General features: G+C 53.3%; 1 protein-coding gene across 22 annotated transcripts in view; it reads right to left on the bottom strand.

Annotated features, from left to right (window-relative positions):
* The window catches only part of LOC114879140, an 81,782-nt gene that overhangs the window by 31,636 nt on the left and 26,156 nt on the right, over positions 1–23,990 (bottom strand). For 21 of the 22 annotated variants that reach the window (XM_046289221.1, XM_046289220.1, XM_046289237.1 and 18 more), the window contains 2 exons: positions 17,960–22,530; positions 4,564–4,611 (listed from right to left, as the gene is read on the bottom strand). In XM_046289221.1, coding sequence (XP_046145177.1) covers positions 4,564–4,611; positions 17,960–22,493 — 4,582 coding nt within the window. In that variant the 5' untranslated portion in view covers positions 22,494–22,530. The remainder of the gene's footprint in view (positions 1–4,563; positions 4,612–17,959; positions 22,531–23,990) is intronic. The other variant, XM_046289234.1, reaches the window with a different exon arrangement.

Genomic DNA, 23,990 nt, shown 5'->3' with positions numbered 1-23,990 from the left:
TAACGCATCGACGACGAATCGATCGGTCTCCGCAGTTTCCTCTTCGCGGAGAATCGCTGTTTTTTTTCTTTCTATGGTCGCATCGGCTGCAGGAAATTAGAGCGACGCGTAACGAGGCCGACCGATGAATTGGTCCCGATAAACGAACGAAAATAACCCGGACGCGTTTCACACTTGCAAGTTCAACGTTCCCTTTCGAGTAGGCCGCCCACGCTCCGGAAAGAAATTTACCAAAACACCCCCCCACCCCCCGTGGTTATTAACGGAATGCCGGGCGAGGCGTTCCTAGAATCCACGAGGATCGAACGCGCGGTTTGCGTGGAGAGTATTCTAGCCAACGATCCTGCGAGATCGCAATTACGCGTGTGCACCGATCGATTTCAATTACCGCGACACGAACGTTGCAGCCGAGTCGCTTTGGTTCCTTGACCTCGCCCTAGGTACAACTGTTGCTCCCTTCCTCGATTTGCGTGCATCGAGGCAATCTCGCTCGTAAACCTTTCCATTAGGGGCGCGCGGGTACCCAGGTCGGGTCGAGTCGGGTAATGATCGGGTTGAATCGAGTGGGAATTCTCGATACAGTATTGCCTCGAAATAAGCAAGTGGTCTCTGCTTCGAAATAAGCAACTCGCTATCCTCTCTTCTTTGTTTGAAGTCGCCCGCCAAGTGAGAGGTACGAGAAATGAGTGAGAGGTCCATAAAAGCGCGAAGCCGACGTTTAGGGTAATAAATTTCACGCTCGACTGAGCAGTGACATCGGTTAGTAGAAGAAGTATGGAATATATGTATCCTTGTTCAAAAAATAAAATCGCTGCTCGGCCGATCACTTTATGATTTGCCGCTACCTCGGATCTCTCACTCGTTTCTCGCGTTCTCTATCGTCCCGCTTCGAGAACAAAGTCAAGCCGAATAGCACACCTGCTTCGAAATAAGCAACTGTTCGGTCCCGAACCACTTCTGTAATTCCAAAAACAAAAACTCTCTATCCCGCGCTTTCCACCAGTTTCCACGATGAATTGCTGGACATATCGCGTTCGTTACGCATCGAAGAATCCATCGAAACGCTTTCTCTGGCAACGAACTCGAAGCGTGGCTTATGAATCGAGTTGGAAGGAGGGACGGAGAGAGCACGGTCGAGGACAACGAGGAGGAGGAATCGTGGCCATACGGGTGCAGGCGCCGCGCTGGGTATTAATCTCGTCGCGGCGAAAGAACGGCACGGCGTCGATTAGCCACGCGAAAGTTTTGACCACCCAGTATATCCATCCATTTCTTTTCTTTCCTTCTGATTCGACAGTTTCTCGCGCGAATTTTGAACAGTGGTTGGAATAAAAAATGTTTAAGGAAGAAACGCTCGGTTCTTTCGGACCAGGAGGCGTTCGATCGCTCATACGATACTCTCTTTCCACGATAGACAATAATTCCCCGGCGCGGCGGATTCTGCAGGCCGTTTATCGATTATCGTTGGCCAAAAATACGCGCTCGAAAGTGCGCGAAACTGGCTCCTCTCGAATTCCAGCTGTAAACTCGCCGCGAGAAGCCCTGCGCCGTCGAAACGACGAAAATCGGATTAAGCCGAGACGAATGAAGCGATTCGGGCCCTTGAGATTTACGAGTCGGTTCGAGCTAAGGTTCAGCGAACCGGACAAACACGACGAGCCGCGTTAATTAACCGTAATTGTTCTAAATAGTAACGGGACTGGGAGACGGGCGCGTTTCGCGAAGCGAATAGAGAAGGGACGACATAGAAATCGAAACGAATGATACTCTCCGTTTAACCAGGAATAAAAGAAGGCAGGAAGGGCGAGGGCGAAATGCGAAAGGCGAAAGGAGACTTTGGATTATAGGGTTGCCCGTTCTTGAAATTGTCCCCTCTTCGTTCTATGCGAATAGTAGTCGCCGTTCCCGACGCGAGCAGCAACCAGGGGCGCGTGAGCCTGCGTGCCGTGTGTGCGTGGCTTCTGAATCGAGCGCGTGCTGCCAGGCAAAAATCTATATCGCTTTTCAAGCCGGAGAATGCCTTCCGGGGAGAGGAAACATTCCCGGCACGTGCACGTGCGTGCGCGGATACGTGCGTGAGGACGTGCTTCTACGTTATTTAGCGGGCAGCCCGACCCCCCGGTACGGCCCACGTGTCCACGCGTCCTCCCCAGCATCCCGACGCTTCCTTCACCGCCGCGGCACACATCGGATCTCGCCGATTTGTTTTTCTCCTAGCCCCTGTGTATGGCCGACGGCATCGATCGCACGCGATTCCAGAAGCATCCCCGCACGCTGCCCCGCTGTTCCCGTTCACTTACCCGACGAGTCTGGACAAACTTACGGACCAAACGGGCTACTCCTAACCTCGGCTCCTGGGAAACCGTCCTCAGCTTCCGCTCGGCTACATCTCGGAGGACGAACGAGAAGGTACCGGAAAAGCGTTTCGAGGGACGCGATCTGGTCACTGTCCTTTCCGCGACGCGTGCACAACTGCCGGCCCTCGAAGGCAGAGCCGGTTGAACCGATACGAAGCAACGCCACCGTCCTCGTTGCCGTCGCTACCGCCTCCACCGCCGCCGACGCCGCTTTTATAATCAATATTAGTTGACGGAGGATCCGCCGAGCGTCGCCGCTCGACGATCCGGCGTCGCCAGCGAGACAGACGACGATATCGAAATCGAAAGCGAATTATACTTTTGCAAACGCGGGTTTTTTTATGAGGAAATAGATGATTAAGTCTAGCGGGGTAGTGGGTACTTACTTATTAAGGACGTTCGTTAGAGGGAAAGACGGGAACGCACCTCCAGAATGGTCGCCCTCGATCTGCATCCCGACGTCCTTTCCCTACAGGAGCCCGGAGCATCCCCAGAAACCGCGTCATCGTTTCGCACCAGGGTATCCCAGTTTCCGATTCATCGTCGGACGATCAACGAGCGGAAAAAAAATGAAGAAAACGCGGAGCCGATTTTCCCGCACCCTCGCCCGCCCCCCACCCGAAGGAACCAGGTTCGCACTATTCCGGGCACTGGAATACGCGTCCCCGCGATCGGACCGCCCGACGCGTGTTTTTTATTCGGAAATCGGCGACAGGGTGTGGCGAGAGAGCCACACGGTTTTAAAAGATTGCCACGCGATTCGCTTCGACCGGCGTCCACCGGCGGCGGGGGCGCCTTCAAGCATCGCAACCAGCGCGACGCCGGTGTCGCGTCGACTAGCGTCGCGCCATCTTGTCGAGGACGACCGGGACGCCTCCACTCGGGACGGTACATCGGTCCCCTTTCACCGACCGAGGGAACTCCACTTTATCGTTCGAGCCTCTTTACTTATCCTATCGTACTCTATCCTATCCTTTGGGATTTCCTCGGGATCGCATCTTGCCTTCGGTATTGCTTCGATCGTTCGTTACGTTTTCCTTTTATTTTTACGACGCGACTCGATTCGCGAATAAGGGATGAATACAAAATTCGAACAAACTCCTATCCGACGTCGGTAATTTTTCATTCGAGATGCATGCCAACGCGAGGGGGAAAATTGGAGGTGTAATTTTTGCGGAAAAAATTGGCTGCATTTGTCTGGAACTTTTACAAATAACTAGGAATGTGCGGGTACTAGAAAATTCCAGTTGGGAACATGAATTTATTCGGGTACCCGAGACCCGAAACTCACTCCGGGTCCCCGAATAAATGTTTTGGAATATCAGTCAACCCGACCCGTCCGGAGACTCGGGTACCCGCACACCGTTCGAGTTAACGGTTGCTCATTTCAATAGCCACAGCAAAGTTTCGGCGGGACAGCTTGCCGAGTGCTAGTGGAAACGAAGCTTTAAATCGTTCCTGCCCGTTGAAACGGCAACTTTATGCACCCAGTTAATCCCGCTTCCGGCGTCTTCGCAGCGAAACTTCCGGCCGTGTGTAATCGAGCGCGACGCGTCGAGTAACGGGCTGAAAGAACAGCCGGCAATTCGAAGGGAAACGGAACAAAAGGGAACGTCTGGGAGACAAGTTTGCTCGGGAAATTTCGACGCGATCGCGGTCGGGATGGTGTCGTGCCGCAACGAAATCCGCTTTTCGGAATTAAGGGCATTCGATTCGATTATTGGATCGTCCCGTCCCTCGCATTAGACACGCGTCTCGCGGATCGATCAAACACGGAAACGTTAGAATTAGAATTCCCTTTGCATTAGAAATCTTCCATTTTTATAGGAACCTACATCTACGACTTTACCGAGTTACCGGTACGTCGGGGGAGCGGAGAGCAACGGAGGGCTGGGCGCGTTGCCCCGAGGGCACAGTTAACGCGAAAGATGGGAAGGGCGGTCGTCGTATCGCTTTCACGCGTCAAAGAGTAACCGGAAGGGAGAAGGCCGGTGCCGTGGTGGTCGGTGTTGAAACTCGAACCGAGGAAACCCGACAGACGCTTCGCCGATTCCAGGGGTTAAGTTAAGCTCCCTGCCTACTTAAACACCGTCCAACGCGCGACGCGAGGAACACAGGGGTTCAGGTCTGGCCAAAATCTCGACTAAAGGGGAAAGGAACGAGAAGAATTCGCGACCGAGTTTCTTCGCAAAAAAGGCTGACTCACCGATGTCGTTGGACTGTCGGCCCTTGCCATCCGAATTCCACTCTTCCTCTGCAACAAGAAAAAGGACACAGGCATCTATTAGCATCGGTGCCGTAGCGAGAGGAAGGCTGTTCGACCGATCTAAAAGCTACTCCGTTTTCTAAGTAGGGGTGCGGTTCAAATTTACCGAGTTCCTTCCACCTAAAGAGGTTTCCGCGCGCGTGTAGGTGCAGGTTGCATAATTCAGGAGCGCAGAACTCCCGCAGAGGCTGTGGCCTGTGCGCGGCCGTGTAAATTTATAAGGATCCGTGGTACCCACCGTGACGTAGCTTTCGCATTCTTAGCCACGCGGGAGGTATGAATTTAAATTCACGCCCCGTCGACCCATATTCCGGCGGCCGACGAATTCGCCGCCGAGCGCGGACCGGGAAGAGAGCACCGCGGGCCACGGACGCGCGACGATTTAATAACGCCGAGGCCGGTCAACGCATTTCCATGACAAACGTCTCGCGCGAAAAGCTCCCTATGAAACTCCTGCGCGACATCTAAATGTCAAAAGATCCGTCTGTTTACAAAACGAAACAGGGAAGGGAGGAGAAGGATGGCTCGAGGCTCTGCCTAAAGGGTAAACTTTTTTTCTCTCCACCCTCGTCTCCTCCCTCGCAATCTCGTTTCAACGTTCTCTAAACGAACGCGACAAACGCAAACGAGACGTCCTTCTCGCACGAATTCAATTCGTAAGAGAGGAAGAAAAAGAATTGCTAGTTTTCCTTTTCGCGTTTCGACGTCCATTTACCCGCTCGCGTCTCGAAAGGGTCGATGCTGCAGTTTCGAGGCAAACGAAGCTTGAAACTAACAAATGCGCAACCCTGATCGGGGAAGAAGGTTTATCTAAGATTAGCTAAGGAAAGAAAAGTCGAGCAGAGATTAAGAAGATTAAGGAAGTGGATGCAGTTATCCCATGATACGGAAGTTCTTTTTCCGAAGGGAAACGAAGGTTACCTGAAGTGTCGGATTCGGATCCTGGCGTGGGGCTAGCGTCCACGCTGTGCCGAGATCCTTGGCAACACTCGCTGCACTTGCTGCACATTTCTCTACCGTTTCCCCTTTCCCTTCGCAGACAAGGATCACCCTTCGATTCGCTGCTTTCGAAAGGATCGATTATCGTTCGACCAAGTACGGCCTGTTGTTCGAAGGCATCGATCGAAGCCACTGTGGTCTCCCGATTTCCACGGCCTCCACCGTCACCGGCACCACCATCACCATCACCGATACCATCACTAGCGGCAACACCACCACCGCGAGCCTCGAAACCCGGTCAAACTACCGTAGGAAAATGATTTTTATTCCATCCCGCGAGTTTATCTACTTCCATCAACCGCCTAACGCTCTGCCAAATTGAAATCGAGTTGAAATTGCGCGAATCCTCGCCGATTTATCTTTGAGAATTGGGAAGAGACTTCTGTGACGGCGCAAGCAATCGAAATGGCAGAATTTGTCGAGGAATCGCAAACCGTCCTAATGGTCGGCGACGCAAGGTGCATCGCGAGTTTCCCCAGGAGCGAGGAACTGAACTGGCAGAGTTTGTCGAGGAATCGCAAACCGTGACGAGGGAAGGAAACTCTTTGGAGAAGCAAAGAGACACGTAATTCCCGGTGGTCACCGTCTGAACGTGGCATCAAAGCGGTACGGGGAAAGAAAATAATTACAGCGAAATAGGAATTGGACGAGTCGGGGGATGGGGGCGGAATGAGAAACAATAAAGCCTGGTCGAGGAGGAGCAACGGTAAATGGCATCGGGTTAAACGAAATTCAGAAACATCGGGAGAGGAACGGTGTTGCAGAGCGACGCGAAATTAACTGGTAACCCGATTCGCCAGGAGAAACCGAGGACGTAGGACGTGGACGAATCGGTTGGCCCCGCTCTCACGGAAATCGATCGTCGAACGCAACGATGGCAATTCGCAATTACGCGAGCGGTATTTTGCGAGGTTGGCTCTCGTACACCTCGAAGCGAGACTAATGGGGGTTGAGTGGGTGGGCCTGCATAGGGCGATGGGTGGCGATGACGCGCGCGCTCTCCTGCCACCTCAAATTCCATGTAATTCGGTTCCTGGAATTCGCGTAACCAGCAACCAACCAGCGAGATTTCCATAAACGACCGATCGAAATTCGATTAAACGTCGATGGGTTCGTTTCGTCCGAAATCGATCATCGATTTTAATCGCCCGTAAGGCAGAACAAACGAATATTTTCTGCTAGAGCTCGAGGGAAAAAAAAAGAAAGAAAGGTCGTCGAGCTGGAGCCGCGAACAGAGAAAAAGTTGGAATGGGAACAGGGATAAACGCGCAAACAGCGGGAAAACGGGAGGAAAGTTTTCCTCGTGGCAATTCGCGAAATTGCGCAACGAAGCGCGATCACGCGATTCTTAAGTGGCGATTAAGCTCGAGGCTCGCAACAGAGGGAGAGAAGCAACGTCTACTCTACTCGAGTCAGCGTCTTTCTTTCTGCTTTCGACTCTGTTAAGAGGCTTAAGCGAGAGAGGACGAGGGAACAGAGGTCGGTGTGTACAGTCGTTAGAAAAACTGGCAGAGTTTGTCGAGCAATCGCGAACCGTCCGGATGGTCGGCGACGCACGGTGCCCGTCAGAGCAAAGGATACTTTGTTCGAGATTGTACTCGCGAGGGACCGCGAGTGGACGCTAATTAACCGAATTAGCGTGACGCGGGATCTCGAAAGAAGAAAATCTCAATTCGAATTTTCGGGTACCCGTCCCGGGTCGGGTCGGGTCGGGTAATGACCGGGTACCCGAACAAATTTATGTCCTAAAGAAAATTTATAGATTCTGCCCGATTTCGAAAAAGAATTTACCCGACCGAAATTTTCGGGTACCCGTACGCCGTTAACTCCTACGCAGTTCTAGGTATCCAGTTGCGTGATCGCGTACAAGCGTGCAGGCGTGAAAACGCGATCGATTCGAGCCGCGACTAGTCCGCGTACGCGTCGATCCATCCGATGCAACGAAACAAAACGTTTTCAAGGCACGGACCGTACAGAGAGACTCTTTGGTGGCTTGCGCGCGTGTCTATCGAACATCGGAAGACACTTTTGCCACGGCCGGCAGGCTAACTTTTCCCCCTTCGAACAGCGAACAGAACCTTTGCCTTTGTTCGTATCCTGCGAAGTATCGTTTTACTCCCTAGTCCCGTTTTCCTCTCCACCGGTAATCGATACCGTTTCTTCTCCAGACGGACGATTAAAACGATCGTCCGCGGAACAAAGCGTCGCGACGCACGGTGGCAGTATTTTCAAAGACTACTTCGTACCGCGGACACGGTGGAAGAAAACTAGAGAAGCGGAAACTGATAGGAAAGCCTTTCTTCCGGAGTTAATTGGATCGCGTTTGGCGTCGCGACACCTGTACGACGCTCGAGCCTTCGGATAATTGGAGACGAGTCTTTTCTCGAGCTTAACTCGCTTCCCGCCTCTTCTCCCTCATCCTCTTGTCACTTTTCCCGCGGAAATAACGAGATCCCGCGAAATTAACCCGGCCACCGTAAAACGACCAGCTTTGCTCTTCGTCTTCGCGTATCTTCCGACATCTTCCTCTTGACCTTTAGGAAACACGATGGAAGGAACAGAAGAAAGGGGACCACTCTTCGCTTAGTAGCCGTGCCGTTTCCTTCTCTCGGCGATTCTTTTTGTCTTCGCGACGCGCCGTGGCTCTTCAACCAGCGCTACGAGTAGTTCAGAAGAGATCGTTACCGCCGTTGAATGCGCAAGAGGAACGGAAGCTCCGTAGGGAAAACCAACAACCCGAAGCATCGCGTTGATCAATTGGGAATCGCGACCGTCCCGTCCCGACAAAGAAAATAAAAAAAAAAGAACGAAGACGGTCGACTAACGAAACTACGAATGCATGGCAGACGATGCGAACGAAAAGCTTTCGTTTTCCGCTCCCTTTGCTAAGCGTGTCGATTGCGCGTGCAGACGGGCGACGCGTCGCCACCGCCACCGCCGCGACTCTTTTTATATCCCGTCTCTTCGTTCCTTCTCTCCCGTCCCGTTGCCAGCATCGAAAAGCGTACGGTACGTCTGCCCGCCCGTTTTCTTTCTTCTTTTCCCTCCGTTACTTTAAACCGCGTCGCGCCTAGAATTTCCCTCTTTTTCCCCCGGCCGCCAGCGTCGGTAAAATTCGAGCCGTCGCGTCAGGAATAATTCCTTTACCGTTCTCGATCTTCCCTTCATTTTTTTTTTTTTTTCAAGCGAACGAACTTTTGGAGCGTGAACGAACGACGCCGAGCGTCCAGTCGAACGCCTTTTCCACGGGTCAAGGACAATCGCGACCCGCTCTTCTCTCGGACGGTATTTATTTTTAAACGGCAAGGCAAATTTGCGGGGTGCATAAACGATCGACGCTCGATCGTCTCTAAATATATCCCTCCGCGTAAATACGTTACCCGCGGGGGAAGCGTTCACCCTGTGGGCCAGAAGTGGCGCGAAAGTAACCAGAGTTCGAGGATGCGCCTACGCGACGGGGGGGGGACACGCCTCCGTCGCGTCGGGTCAAGGATGCGCTTGCGACGCGGCAATTTCGAACGCCCTTTCCCTCCCTTCGTCCGAGTCCGCATGGAAATCGCGAGCGGGTACAATGGTCGGAAGATAAGTTGGCAGAGGCGCCCGGCGGAAGAGGAAAGGCGGAGTCGCGGCCAGAACCTGTTCTCGATCCTCCCGGTTGCTACATCCTCTTCGTCGAAAAACGTGCGGCACTCTATCGATTATCGGTTTCGAAAAAAAAAAGGGTATCCAGAAATATCCTGCTGCAGAAACCGAGGCACTCGGCGAGAACAAACGCGCACTGATATCGTTCTCCTCCGAACAAGACGAGACGATCCGGGCCCCGGCGGAAGTCCGTTTCGAAACTCGCGCTCGAGGATCGTTCGTGGTTCAACGTGGAGGGAATGCGAGCTGCCACGACGCCGACCGACTCGACGTCCGCATGCACACTGACACCGACGCTCCCTAGAAGCTTGCACCGCGAACCCTCTTCTCCTCCTCCACCTCCTCCTCCTCCCGTCGTTTCTCCGTACCGTTCCACGTTCCCCTCCCCACGTTCCGTTCCGTTCCGTTCCCTGACGTTCTCCGCCGCCTTGCACTCTGCGCCTCCATCGGATCACCCTGCCTCTATCTCTCCGCCTCTCTCCTTCGCTCCTCCAGCCTTCTTCCATTTCGTTCCGGCCTGTTCTCCGTTCTGCCATCCCGCGGCTCCCTCCTCGCGCCCTTCGAACACCCGTTCCCTGAACGGCGATCCTGCGTCACACGCATCTGCGTAGTCTCTGCCGACGGCAATTGCCGTTAACTGCGTCCCCGCAATTGGATCAACTTCCTTTACTTTTGCCGGAACCGAATGGAACGACGGGGAACGGAAGTAGATTCGTCGGACCGTTTCGTGGCGAGGAGGGTTCTGTACGATTTACGCATCGATCGGGCCTCTCTTTCTGGTCCGCGAAATTCGAAGCGGAACGGAAGAGGCCCGACCTGGACTTGCTTCTAACGTCGAGAACTACGCCGTCATTCATCGAATACGGGAACGACGACCCTGAAGAGGCAGCGACCGACGCGACGGCAAGAATGGAAGGCGCGCGAAACCTTTGAATCGCCCCTGCTGGTTTAATCGCTCGACGTCCTGCCGCGAGAGGCATGGAAAAGAAAAAGATACGACTGCGGTAACATCGAAGCCGCAGCCGCTATTCTGTTTCACGATCCTTTTCCTCGATGCCGAGGAGGATCGTGTTCTCGAAGGAGTTCGCGGAACGAGGTCAAAGGACTGAGAACGCGTTGGCGTAAATCCAGCTACCACCGAATAAAGTTTTTTCGGAAAAATCCCTCTGCTTTCGCACGGTTTATTTCTGTAAACTGCGACGTCGAACCGGATGATGGATAAAAGAAAGAAGGAGAACGGAAGCGAGTGGGCGGCGAAGCGCGTAAAAAGCATCGTCCTCCGTCGAATTTGTCGCGGCGACGATCGATTCCGTTTGGGTCGCGCGTTAATCCCGATACGTCAACTTTACTGCAATTTACTCCTGGCCGACAATCACCGGAAATGGCTTCCACCTAGCCGACGCAACCGGAAACGCGATCGATTCCACCGGCTCGTAGCCCAGTTTCTTTCCGAATAATTTGCCAAGTTTTTCTTTCTCGTAGCGGCGCGTTCGCGGAAGTTGCATCGGCCGGAAAAAAGAAGGGAAACGGATGAAAAGGGAAATACGAGTAAGGAGAAGAATCAGTGAAAAACGGAGAGAGAGAGATGCGGAGTGAGAGAGAAAGATAGTCGGCTAAGGGTGTAACCCGGTCGATAAACCGGGGTGGGTGCGGTCCTTCCTCATCTCTCCTGCCCCACAGCCCCGACCCCGACCTCGGCCTGACCCCCTCCCACCAGAGTCGCCGAACCAACCCCTTACTTCTCCAACCCCTTCGCCGGCACACGCGATAACCTACTGACGAACAATGCGTTCACGCATCACGCCTCTTCTTCTTCTTCGTCTGTTCAAAAGTTTCACACGCGCCAGATTAATTAAGCAAAGAATCGCGGAATTCGGGTACCTCGGGTGCGAATCATTTTCGCGATTCCTTAAATCCATCAATTTTCCCCCCAAGAAATTTTTCGAATCCTACGAGAACAGAAAATAAGATAAATGTCTTCGAGCATGGTCGTCCTAAAAAATTGAAGAAAATGAAAATAACCGAGAGCAGCTGTTGCATCGAACGGAGCAAGTTTCACGTCGCGACGTTCTTATCGATGCCTTCGTCAGCAACATTCGTCAGGTATTCGTTTCTTCCCGGTACCGTGACGACTCCAGGATAAGATTATTATTGCAAACATTTAAAATACACGCTCCAACCGAGGGAGGAGAGGATCGTTAGCGATCAAAGAAGAAGGAAAAGACAAGACTCCGCGTCAGGGAGATCCACGTTTCAATTATTCTCGAGGATTGCCAGGAAACGTCGAGCGAGATGGATTTTCTTTTCCGCGGAAAAGGGTGCCGGGTTCGAGCGTTTTCGAGCGGTTACTTCGCCGAAGCGAATGGAAAAAGCTTGCGGTGAGTAAATAGCGCAAACCAGAATGATTTACTCTCAAACAAAGTTACGGGCAGGTCGCAAGTTCACACAGGACGCTCGACCTATTTCGCGTCGGGTAACTAGGCTTTATGGTACCCCGGGGTGGATTGCGACGTTTCCGTGAAACATCAAAGGCGCCGGGAAACGAAAAGGCGAAATATTCGTTTCGTCTTTCATCCTTCTCGAATCTCGATTATCGCCTTTCCGAGATAAAAGCAACCGAAGCCGTTAAAGAATTCTCTCCCTCGTTTGGGGCTCTCTCCGTGGTCCGCCGTTCGGTTCGCCGAGACAATGGGCGTAAAGCGGGCGATACGCGGGTCTTAAACCAACCGGTACACCTTTTATCGCTGCAAACGGAAGCAGAAACGTGGAAAAGAGGAGGGTTACTTCCTGCCGGGATCGAAAGGAAGGCAAGTTGCAGACGCAAGAGAGACTTCTGAGCACGTATCTCAACGTACGCCGGATACAGGCAGGAAACGAGGGAAAGAAGAAAAGGAATCTTAACATTTTCAACCCTTTCTTCTAGCAAATATTACCCTTTCGAATCTCCTTGTTTCCCGCGACCGATGGAAATTCGCAGGGGAGGTGTGCCGCATAAATTGGCAATTTCGCAGGGGTAGAGTTTCACCGAGAAGATCGAAGCTCGGTCCAGCGTAATTGGGTCAGGTCGCGGTACTCGGCGACGTTGACGCGGTAAACTTGATTGCAAGACGCGTACGTTTTCCTTTGGAAATCGAGCATCTCCTCGAGACCAGGTACGGGGATCGATAGTTCAACCTCGAGGAACCTCGAACGCGGTTTATTCCTCGGAAACGACAAAGGATTCGTCTCTCGGCAATTGGGTCACCGCGTATACACGCGGAACGTTCGCCCGATACGAAGCGTTAACCCGTTCCGAGAGGACGAATGCGAGTCGTAAAACGTTCGTCGCCTCGGCGGTCGTCGCGACGCTCGGATCCAAAGGGAACTGGGTCGCGTCGTTAACGTCTATCTCGCGGTTATCGAAACGAGACGATTCTGCCAGCTCGTTTGCGAATTGATATTCGCTTAGGGGAAACGGACGAACGGTCGACCCGCTGCCCTCCTGTCACGATCCAAGTTCGCGCACGACAACTGGGTCAACAGGATACGCCGTGACGTCTACTACAAATGGCCGTTTACCTATTAAGCGCAAAGTGCATCCCCTCGTTCTCGTAAAATAACCACCGCCATCTCGTACGTTCAAGAAGGCAGATAAACGGCAGCCAAGGTAAATCTACCTCGTAAAGTAATCGAAGGCAACCGTAAACTGTCTCGTTTGTTCTCCTCGAAATAGAATTCGTAAGGAACGTCGAAGATCGTTCGTTGGACAAACCTTCCCGCCCTGCGACAAAGCGCGGTTCGACGCGATAATGACTTCGCAGGATCGTTCGATCGATCGGGATTATTGAAGCAAAGTAGAAAACTTCCTTACCGTCCAACGACACGCAGTGTCTCCACACGAATATACGCATCTCGTTGTAGGGGGAGCAGGATCAGAACGGACACACGACGTTCGCTTTCGATTTCCTCCCCGCAGATGAGCAGCCTTCGATCTCAGAGATCGGCATCACCGTCAGAGATCGCGGGACGATCGCGCGCTCTTCTCCTCCTAGCGAGCATCGTCCTCTTGCTTTCCACTCGCGGTCAAAGAAGATCACCACCCCGCGGGTTACGTCCGATGATCTATCCCGAGAGTGATCGAACCGAGCGCGGATCGGCGGATGGCGATAAAGATCTTACGCGACGGGAGGATGCAAGGTAACTGTTCAGGAACGGCACTGCCGGCGGCAGGCCAGAGGGTGGGACAGATTGGCCGAGGGTAGGTTGCCGCCGCCGCTGCTGCTGCTGCGAGAAGCGCGGACCCGATACCGATAGCACTGGTGGTGGTATCGTAAGCACACTGCCGATAGCGGGAAGCGCGCGCGGCTTGTGTACACACCCGGAATACAAGAGTAAAGGCGGCGAACACTGGGAAGAAGAAGAAGACGAAGAAGCGTTGCGATAGGAGAGTCGCGGAGGTGCAAAGAAGGAACGGAACGGAACGGGGGGTGTGCAACCTGCGCGCAAGCGTCGAGGAACCGTGACAGGGTGTAGCCGGCTCTAGCCTGTCAACCTGCTCCCTCGGATGCACGTTCCGTCTTCGTGACAGGTGAGAAGCTGAGGTCGTTTCATCCTATCGTCGCCGCGTCGCGTTTCGATCGTCGATCATCGGAACGACGCGTTGGCGAGCGACGATAAAAGATTAACCGACTCTTACCGGAAGCCTTTAATTCCGTTTCCGTTGGCGAAAAGCACGTACGGACCGCTAACGTCCCAGCGATATCGGCCATTTCCTGCGATTTAATTCGAAATATGACGGTCCTAGACCGGGCACAAAGAGAAGCGATTCGGGGGATGAAAAACGCGGCTAACGTCGAAGATAAAGGGAAACGCCGGAAGAGAATCTATTGTGCAGCTTTTGGAAAGCTGGCTGGTCGCGCGAGTTACGACGCTTTGTTCGATTATCAATTTTATGGAGCGACCTTTGCGTTGCTCGGGAAATCTATCGCTTACCGCTTCCTTGCCGCGAGGAATAACCCCTCGATTTAACTTTGTTCCGAAAACCTTTCCAACTTTTCTCTTCTGAGTCGTCGACGAAATCGAATCGGCTACTCGACTTATAGTAGATTGATCGCGATCGATCTCTCACGCGTTTCTTGGTAGCGGATGCGTTGACCTTGTCGAGACGGAAGGGGTGACTCAGTCGACCCACTCAGAAAAAAGAATTTCCAAAAAGGAATTTCGGCGTTTTAACCCTTCATTAGCGGAGTGTGGATCAATCTGACCCCAACTTACAAAATATATACTAGGATATTAATATAAAATTAAATGTGCAATTTTTAAGCTAAACAGTGCAAATTAAAATTGGGTCTCTCTCCATGGTCCGCCATCCGAGGATTGAGAAAAAGACTGTTACCGCGAAACCAACAAAGTTAAGTGTACATAATTTATAACGAAAGTGTAAAATTAAGAAAATAAATGTAATATGAGATGCAACATTAAATTAAAATTGTGTCTTTTTCCGAAAAAATTGCATGCGATGCTGAAGGAAACATTCGTCGGTATCTTACCTTCCCTTCCGAACTTCCGTTTCTTCTTGCCAAGGCTGGCACCGGAAGAGGAGCTCTTCCCGGAGCTCTTGTCCTTGCTCTTCCAACGCATCAACATGTTTCGCAATCGCTTCAGCGTTTCGAACGTAGGCCGGATAGCGTCATTTCTCGAAGGGATCGCGCGGACGCGTGGACGCGTGTTCACGACACGCGGCTCACGCTCAATCGCGCCGCCGTTCTCGAGCGATTCGCGTGATCGCGCGTCGATGCGCGCGATTTCACGCGGTCCCCTCGTCCCACCGCGGCGAACATCACAACCGGCGGCGACGCGTATCGTTTTCGTTTGCCGCCTTTTAACGATTCACGCGAAGAACTTTGTCGGCTTTCGCTCGATCATCCTTTGTTCCCCAACGAACAGGACCGCGAGGTGAGATCTAACGGGACGAAACGTAGGGTGAATTAAAATTCGTTTATGGGAAGGTCGTTCGGACGTCCCGGCGCCCGTCGAGTCGCCATCTTTCGGTCGGGACGCGTTTCACCGTTCATGGAGGGTGGATACACTCGAGCGTGCCATGGACCGAATCGGATCACTGGGTCAAACGAGCGTCAGCCCTGAGAAGGACGTTCGTCCTTTCCCCTTTCGATCGAAAATGTATAAAGGCTCTAATAAAAAAAATAAAAGCTCCAAAGTTTCTGCAGATAATTTAGCCCTAATGCGAATCCTAATCACTGTATTCCTTTCCCCCCTTGAACCAGAAACAAATCGCGAAAAAAGAAAAGGCAAACCAACCTATAGGAATCGCAAGTTTACAGCGTCCAAAGAATAAAGCAAAAATTGTATTGTCGAATTATTTAAAAAAGGACCAGTAAATTATGAGGAAAAAGAGAGGCGGACTGCAGAAGAAGCTATCACGAATTCGGTCTGCTTCGAAATCGATAGTCGTGGCTCGTATTTTAAGCCACACAGGGCTGCACTTTGGGAACGTCGACCCATCGACCCGGGCCGAACGAACAAGACACCCCGTTGTCTCCCGCCAGGATATTCTTTACGTTCGTAGGGGATTAACAAGCGCGCGAGAGCTTTCGGAAAGGAATATTTCGCGAGTCGCTGGACTGGCACGATTCGCAGCATCCCCTTCGTTCGAGAACCTTTTCCCTTCCAGGTCGATTACACGGTGAAGGTCGTGGCCGAGGAGCGATAACCATACCTGGCGGATCTACTCGTATCGCGCGGTTCACGCTCTAAATGCATGCTTTTTCAAGTTCGATCACCGAACGGGCACAGTTAGTAAGTGTTAATCCTTGGTCCGTGATAAGGTCACTACACTTGACGATGAGACGCGGGTGTTTAGGATAGGGCCTAGACACCTCCGGACGATTTTTCGAACAGAGACGCGAAAGAAGGCGACGAGGGAGGAGAACGTACCTCGCGCCGTGTGACGGGCGACCGGCTCGACGGCAGCACCGCCACCCTCCACGATCCCCCAGCACCCTGTGTGCTTACCTCGCGTTTCGTCCCTTCGACGATCGCGACTAACGTCACCGCGCGCTCCTTCTTCGCGAACACGCGTCTTCGAAGGTCGCGATCGATCGTAGCCCTGAAGAAGAGGCCGCGACGTTGGGGAAAAGGCCGAGCGCGGAAAATAAGACGCGACGTCCACCGATAACGGCGGCGTCGCACCACCACCGCACTACCACCCACAACCACTATCAGGTACGCGGTTAGAGTCGTTTCACAAGGTGCGCGAACGCCGGTAGCACCAACAGCAGCGGCACCACCATCGAAAACCCGCGGAACGGAACGGAACGTCGCCGGGACCTGCCCGAGTCCCGGCACACTGCACCCACCTTTCTCTCTTTCCTCCCTCTACATCGCCACGCCGCATACCCCCGAACCACCCTGTCGCGGCTCAGCTCGCGAAACCTTTCTCGCTTTGTCTCTCTTTCCTCCTTGTCCCGTCGTCCCTCGTCCCAGCGCCCTCCTTCTATCTTCCCTTCCCGTGTGACGTCACGGGAACCAAGTCGGGGATCGATCCCGAACACCCTTCCCGCCTCCGCATCCTCCCGAATGCTACTTACTACTCACCGTACGGAAAACATACGACCGTTCCCGCTACCTCCCCCGACCTCCCACGCACCGACACACTGGTACGCAGGTTCTTTGACGCGTTTCGCTTCTCCGCGATGTCCTCGCGACCTCGTTGCTTATTACCGCGGTAAATAGACGCGTTAATTCGCGGACGGTCGATGAACCGGTTAATTGGATCACGCGAATTCTCGAGGCTCTTCGAATATTTTGATATTCGAATCTGTATCCGCCGTCTCTGAGGATTCTACCGATTTGCATACATATCGTATCGAAGGACTAGACGAGAATTCGATCAACGTTTGCCCGGATACGTTCTTTTGAATAGGATCGTTTTGGATCAAGAATTTGCGAGTGGCATGTGGCTGATTTAAAAGCGGTTTCCTCTTGGGATTGGTGGATCGTGAACGCGCATCGCGGTTCAGCGTTTTATCGAGTCGTAGGTTAGCGACCTTCCTCCAGGGAAACTAGAAGGGCAACTAATCGCGACTGCCCGTACAGCTACTCCGACCCGTCCAATGACGTAACGCTACTGCCCACGTATCGTGCAGCCAAGACCATCTCTGACCCCGAACGAGGTTGCCTCCATCATCGTGGCAAGTTCACGGTAAAAATCCTCGTTAAACGTCCAGGGTCGTCGAACCAAGACGTATGAACGATTGACTAGTATTGAGATTAATAGAGATCTGAAAATTTCGGGTACCCGAAACCCGACCTAAAAAATGCACATTTGACCTGGATTCGACTCAATATTCCTGGGTCGACTTACCAATAAATTTCGTCAAATTGACAAATACGCCCTAATACGTGCAAACTTCTCACGAATTCGGGACATTACGTAGGAAGTGAAGTTCGTACAGGCTTTAGATATAAGAGCGAGATTCGTGTACCACGGGCAGAAACGTGCTTGTACGCGATACCGCTCTCGGTGTGCCTTAAGAGGCTCGTTGAAATGCACGGTCATACGCCGCGTAGAGCGGATCCTTTGCAACTTGTCCGGGTGAAATTACGATCCGAGCGTTGCGGATCGTGGCAACGCCGCGAATGAAAAAAATCGCGGAAAATAGAAAGAGGTATATGGAAAAAAAAAGCAAGCACTCACCCTTTGGGCGAAGCATCCGGTGGGGGCTGATGGTTCGTCGCGGATCCGGTCGTGGGGGGTTCCATCGAACTTCCCCGTACGCGTTGCTCCTTGGCATACTGCCACTTCCGCTCGGATTCGCAGGAACCACGTCGTTGGGCAGAGGAGGTAGAGGCCTGTCAGCATCGTATTCCACGTCGGGACAGGGGCCAGCCGCAGCGTCGCGACGTTCTTGGTGAAGAAACACCGAGTCCGTGTCGGAAACGCTGTCCTCGCTTCGATGTCTTCGAGTCGGTGGTTCCGGAGCTGTGCCATGTTTTGTCGGCCAACTTCCGCTGGGCAAGTCTCGTCCGACGGTGGTCGACTGATTCGAAAAGCTGACCCTCTTAGCGCCACCTCCGGTGCCGTACTCTGCCGACTCTCCGCCGATCAGGCTGCCTCTTTTGAATATCGGAGGAGGCGCGCTTTTCCCTTCGACGTCGTTCACCGCTGCTACTTCCTCCTCGTAAATTGACGGGGCGTCGAGTTTCCGTGGCACGATCTGAGGGGCGTCGCCGCGGTGGAAATGCGGGGAAGCGCTTTTCGACCTCTGCGTTTCCGGTCTGCGAGAGGAATCGACGGGCTTAGAGGGCATCGCTGCTTCTCGACGTTCGCGAATCGCCTGTTGCGGTCTCACGATCAACACCGGTTGATTCGGACCCTTTTGACTCTGCATTAACGGCGGCTTTCCGCTCGGATTCCCTTTCGAACGACAGACATTACCCGTCCACGGACCTGGCTCCCCGTATCCGATCGTCAACGGAAGATTCGTAGCTCCAGCGGGACTTGGAACCGATATTTGCCGCTGAGACACGGACCTCGCAGAGGGAGCCTTCGGTCCCGCCTTGCAACAGGAAGACTCCTCCATCAAATTCTGCTCGTAGATGCGCCTCTGTTGCTCCTCGTCCAGCTTCTTGAGTTGCTGCCAATACACCGCCTCCCTGACCTCCGGTAAATCAATTTTCCTTCCAATCTGTCTCGGGTTCGCGTTCGCGCTCGGAGGCGCGACGGTCTTCCTGCTCGCCTCCAGCGTCTTCTGCTGCCAGTAGAACGCCTCCAAGTGTTGTCGAGTCTCCTGCTTCGACGGCGACAGCGGCCCGACGGCCGCGTTCTCCCGTTGCCCGTAAGTCGCCTCGGGGATTTGACGAAGGTACAAAGGTTCCGTTAGACTTCGCGGTGTGGGCGATCGCGGTTGTCGTTGTTGCGCTTGTGGTTGGAGGACCCTCGGTGGGTCTACGCGTCCCGGGCCCGCGGTTCCGTACAATTTCTCCCGACCCGCAATGCGGGGGCGTTGCGCTTCTTGCAGGAGCAAAGGGGCAACGGACCGGGGCGAACGAGAGGGCGGTTGATTTTGACCCTGTCGATGGTTTTCCGTAACCGGGGATTCGTTTCTCTCTCCAGTTGTTGCTTCGTTTCGTTTAGGGCTCGTCGCCGGAGAAGTTGCTCTTCCCTGAACCCAAGCCACTCTGTCGTCGCAGTCCTTTCTCCGCTCATCCTCCGCTTGCGATCCATCATTCTGACCTGCTACTGGTTGATTTCGATGATGTCCGTAAACGGGCTCCGGCCTGGCTATCTCCGCGAGTCCTCCTCCTCCTCCTGGATAGTCGATCATCTTCGTGGCTGGAAGTTCCCGGTTCCCGCTTGGATCTTGATTACGCGGCTCCAACGGGGTCACTCCGGTGAGTCTGTGAGGCGAATTCATCATCCGCACGGGAGATTCGACGGCGCAGAGTCTGGACTCGTTCAAAGGCCGAGGTATCCGACACTCGTACGCGATTTCCCTCTTCGGCGAGGCGATCAGGATCTGCTCGTTGGGCTGGGACCTCCTGGAAGGCACGGTCCGCGCTCCTGTTTTGCCAGTTTCTCCATCGATGCTCTGTTTGTCCGCGTTCGTTCTGGGCGACGTTGGTCGTCCGCCCTTGGAACATCCTCGACCCGGAGAAGAGTCCGTCTTATCCAAAGAATCCTCCATTGGAGAACGGACAGGTAGTTTAGACGGCGAGGATGGCGTTTCGTCGTAGATCCTCTCATCCGCGCACCGGGTGGACGATCTCGATGGTGAATTCTCATTCTCGTTCTCGTAGATGCCTTCCCTGCTGGACGGGTTCTCCTCGTCGAAGTCCCTATCGTTAGGAGAGCCGCTGTTCCGCGGAGAATTTAAATAATACTCCCCGCTCTTCGAACTGGTCGGCGAGAACTCGCTTTTTTGACTGGAGTTCGGCGTGCAACTGGAATCTCCGTAGTCCCCGGATTTCTGACTGGAACCTGAAGAAAGATACTTCGGGGATCGACCGACCAAGGGCGCTCTCTTCTGGTTCTGATTCCCTATCGGCTGCCGCGTGATCTTCACCTGTGCCGAGACCGATTTCAGAATCAATCCACCAGGCGAACCTTCGTTCTCATACAGCGTTGATTTGTTAGGATATTCCGCCTTGTCCGCTGTGTATGCCCCACTCCGTTCATAACCGATCGGCCGCGGTTGATTATCTTCCTCCGGATAGTTTTCATAATTGGACGAGTCGACTCGGGATCGAGGGATCGCCGGCAGAGGTCTGTCGATCGGATGGATCGCCCTGGGTCGGACGAGGTACCTCTCGCTGGGCGGCGCCGAGATTCTTCCCGAGGGGCCATGATTTCTTTGAAAGAAACACAGACGGTTCGGTGGATTCGATTCCTGCAGGCTATGCTTTCGCTCCAATTGCTGCCCCCCGTACCTCTGGTCGAACTCCTCGCGCTTCTGCCTCTGCTCGAACTTCCGGATGTCCGGGGATATCCCAAGGTGCCCGCTCCTCTCGTTCCACCTGTCGTCCGGCGCAATGGAGCTCAGGCTGGAGTCGATGCCGTATGCCCTGGCGGCTCCGCTTCGGTCGCGCAACAGACTCTGCTCCTCGTCCCGCGCCAGGTGGTCCGGAGTGCTGGTTATCGGGCACTGATCCGGGAACAATTCTCGTTTTATCTCGTCCAGCCTCTCCTCGATGATCGATCCGTTCAGACTGTTGTCCAGCTTCACGTTCCTCTTGATGTCCTCGTTCAGATTCATCGTGTCCGGCGATCTGGTGTAATTTCCGTTCTGCTGGTAACGAGCGAAGTGCCTATCCTCGTGCCTCCTCCTCTCCTTCGACTCCTTCTTCTTCTTGTAATCCTTCCGAGAATCCTTCGGCGAGAAGAAACCCGGCAGCAATCTCCGAAGCCCCAGCTTCCTCTTTTGCTTCTCTTCCTTCTTCACTCGAGAAGTGCCCGCCGCCGCCTCCATGGCCAATTCCCTCACGAGACTCGCGTAGCCGTCCTTCCTCGAACGCGTCGAGTCGATCGAGTCCGTCGAGCAACCGCTCGAAACCTTCGCGCGTTTCAGAGACTCGTTCCAACGATCGGCACGCTCGTATGCTAACAGCTTCGAGCGACGTCGACGACGCACCGCGTCGAGATCCTCTCCTTCGTCATTCTTCCGATCTACACTTTCCTCCTCCTCTAATGCCTTGATCCGATCCTCCAGACACGAGTCGGAATCTAGAGTGCTCACGGTACTGTCCGCGAGGACCTCCTCCGAAGTTTGCCTCCCGAATGACTCTCGTCCGCTCTCTTCCACCTCGGTCTTCCTCTTCTCTCGCTCGAATCGCGGCGAGTCGCGATCTCCCGCGACGCTCTCCTCGGAGGATACGCTGCCGAATTCCTCCACGTAAGAGGACTTTGAGGATTCCGAGGATCGACGCGTCAGTCTCTTCTCCAGGAACTCTCCGGACCACCTTTTCTCCACCTCGGAGACCTTCTTGCTGTAGCTCGGCTTCGCTGTCGCGGTGTCCTTCGTCAGCAACTCGTCCGATTCCTGCTCGATCTCACCCTCCGGCGATCTATCCTCCTCGATCTTCAACCTCCTGTCGAGGTTGTGCTTCTGCAGGAACTCCTCGTCGAACGCGACCTCCGGGAACTTCTCGTTCGCGTTCGAATCGAGCAACTTGAGGGCGCAGTTCCCGCGCAGCTCCTGCAACTCCCTCCTGTATCTTTCGACGGTGTTGGCGTCGATCTTAGTTGTTAAATTTTCCTGCAGCACTTTGATGTTCGAACGACTCTTTTCTAAACGATCTTTCGCCTCGGTTCCCTTGTTCTCCCTTCGGTCCTCCTGATTATCTTCATCCTTTGCTTTCTCTTCAGCTTTCTTCGAATTGGATTCGTTAATTTCTGACTTTGACGGAACGTCGACCACGATGCTGCCTATCAAGGGACCCTTGGTAAGTTTGATCGGTTTGATCCTCTTCTCGATCGCGCCCTTCGAGTTCGCCGCGAGTATGTCCTCCGGAAGCGATGCGCGGTTCTTCTTCCCTTCGTCCTCGGACCGCGAGAGCTCGGACTTAATCGACAGTTTCCTCGAGGTCTCGTTCTTCGTCAGCAGCACTTCCCGCGATCCACTCGACGATTCGAACACGATCTTCTCCACGATGACTTTGTCGACCGAGAGAACTCGAAGCCCCGGTTCTTCCTTTTTCGAAAGCTTTTCATCGCCTACATCCTCTCCTTCCATTCTGTCCCCGCGAGGCGAAGCTCACCGATCTTGCCTCCTAAAATTGAAAACGAACAAACCCGGTGCCTGGTAACTGACGATACTAGAACCGTGCGCGTGTGCGTGTGTTAAATCAAACAAACAGCTGCGAGTAGATAATTCTGAGTTTACTCTCAGGGAGGGGAGCTGTAAAGTTTCCGCGTTTGCGTTAACGAGCGCGGCTCAAAGCAAACGAAACGTTTCCGAGACCGAGGCGAAAGGTACGAATTCGTGGCGTGGCTGTCGAAACGACTCGGCGATACAGGCGCCAGGATAATATCGGTCGCGGTTGCGATATCGCGTTACCTTGATTACGGGAAATCGATCTAGCTCGAGAGCACGTTTATCCCGACTACCACGTTACGTGACTCGGCGACCAACCTTCCGACATTCCGAAAGCTTTGTCGGGAGGACGCGGCGCCCCTTTCGGGCCGGAAGAAACAAAGGCGGCGCGAAGTCGGCAAGATCAACGACCGTAACCGATTCCTCGCCGCGGCTAAAACGGTACGCTTTAGTCATTTTTCGAACGCGTTTTTCGCCGGTACCGTTACCCCGCCGTTCCTTTCCCTCGATTTGCGCGCTTGGGGAGGGAACGGTGCCGGGGAAACGCAATATTCGTTCTCGTTGAAATGAACACCTCGGTGTTGACTTACGGGCTAGCAGAATTACAAAAATACGCACTGTCGCCATCGATTACGCAAACCGGCTTTGTATCGCTGACGTAACGCGCCGCGTATTCGATGCAGAAGAAGAAGAAAAAAAGCGCGCCAAGGTAAGAACGGAAGCGAAACGCTGACGGGATAGCTTCCCGCGAACGGAACAGAGGATAATCTTGCACGGGTCATCGATTCGCTCGGTTAAGGCGGACAATGGTAACCGCTGTCCGAGGAGGAAGCAACGGGAAAGGAACGGGGGGGGGGGGAAGGTTGCCGACGAGTCAACGATCGGGCAAGACTCGGTTACTCGTACCCGGCTTCCCGGTTAATTATCGAGACCCTCGTTATCCCATTATCGTCGTTAGATACTATCGCGAGGACGAGCTCCTTTACCGGCTGCCGACCGTCGGTTCGCAGCGACTCGCGCCAACGCGTCCTGCGCTTGAATAATCGTCGCCTCGAAATCTTACGTAAACGTGAAGCGCCGATGAGGACATTCCGAGATGCGAACCTTGCGAAACGATTATGGTTGTAATATAAATAAAGAGAAAATTTTGATTACTGTGCGCTCTACTTTTTGTTTTGCAGCGGGCATGGAAATTTTAAGTTAAATAAACAATTTTTATGTATACTGAATAAATAAATAAATTTTTTAAAGAATTTCATATTTTCTAAGAATTATTCTTGGAGAAACACTATAAAGTTTAGAAAATGAAAATGATATGAAATGCAAAGTTAAGTTAGAATTGAATCTCTCTCCCTGGTCCGCCGTTAGAGGATTAACCGGTACGTTCGCGTGCGCCTTCATAACTCGTTCAATTAT

This window comes from Osmia bicornis, chromosome 16 (genome assembly GCF_907164935.1).
Source record: "Osmia bicornis bicornis chromosome 16, iOsmBic2.1, whole genome shotgun sequence".
NCBI classification, from domain to species: domain Eukaryota; kingdom Metazoa; phylum Arthropoda; class Insecta; order Hymenoptera; family Megachilidae; genus Osmia; species Osmia bicornis.
This window is presented reverse-complemented; position numbering and strand designations above follow the sequence as displayed.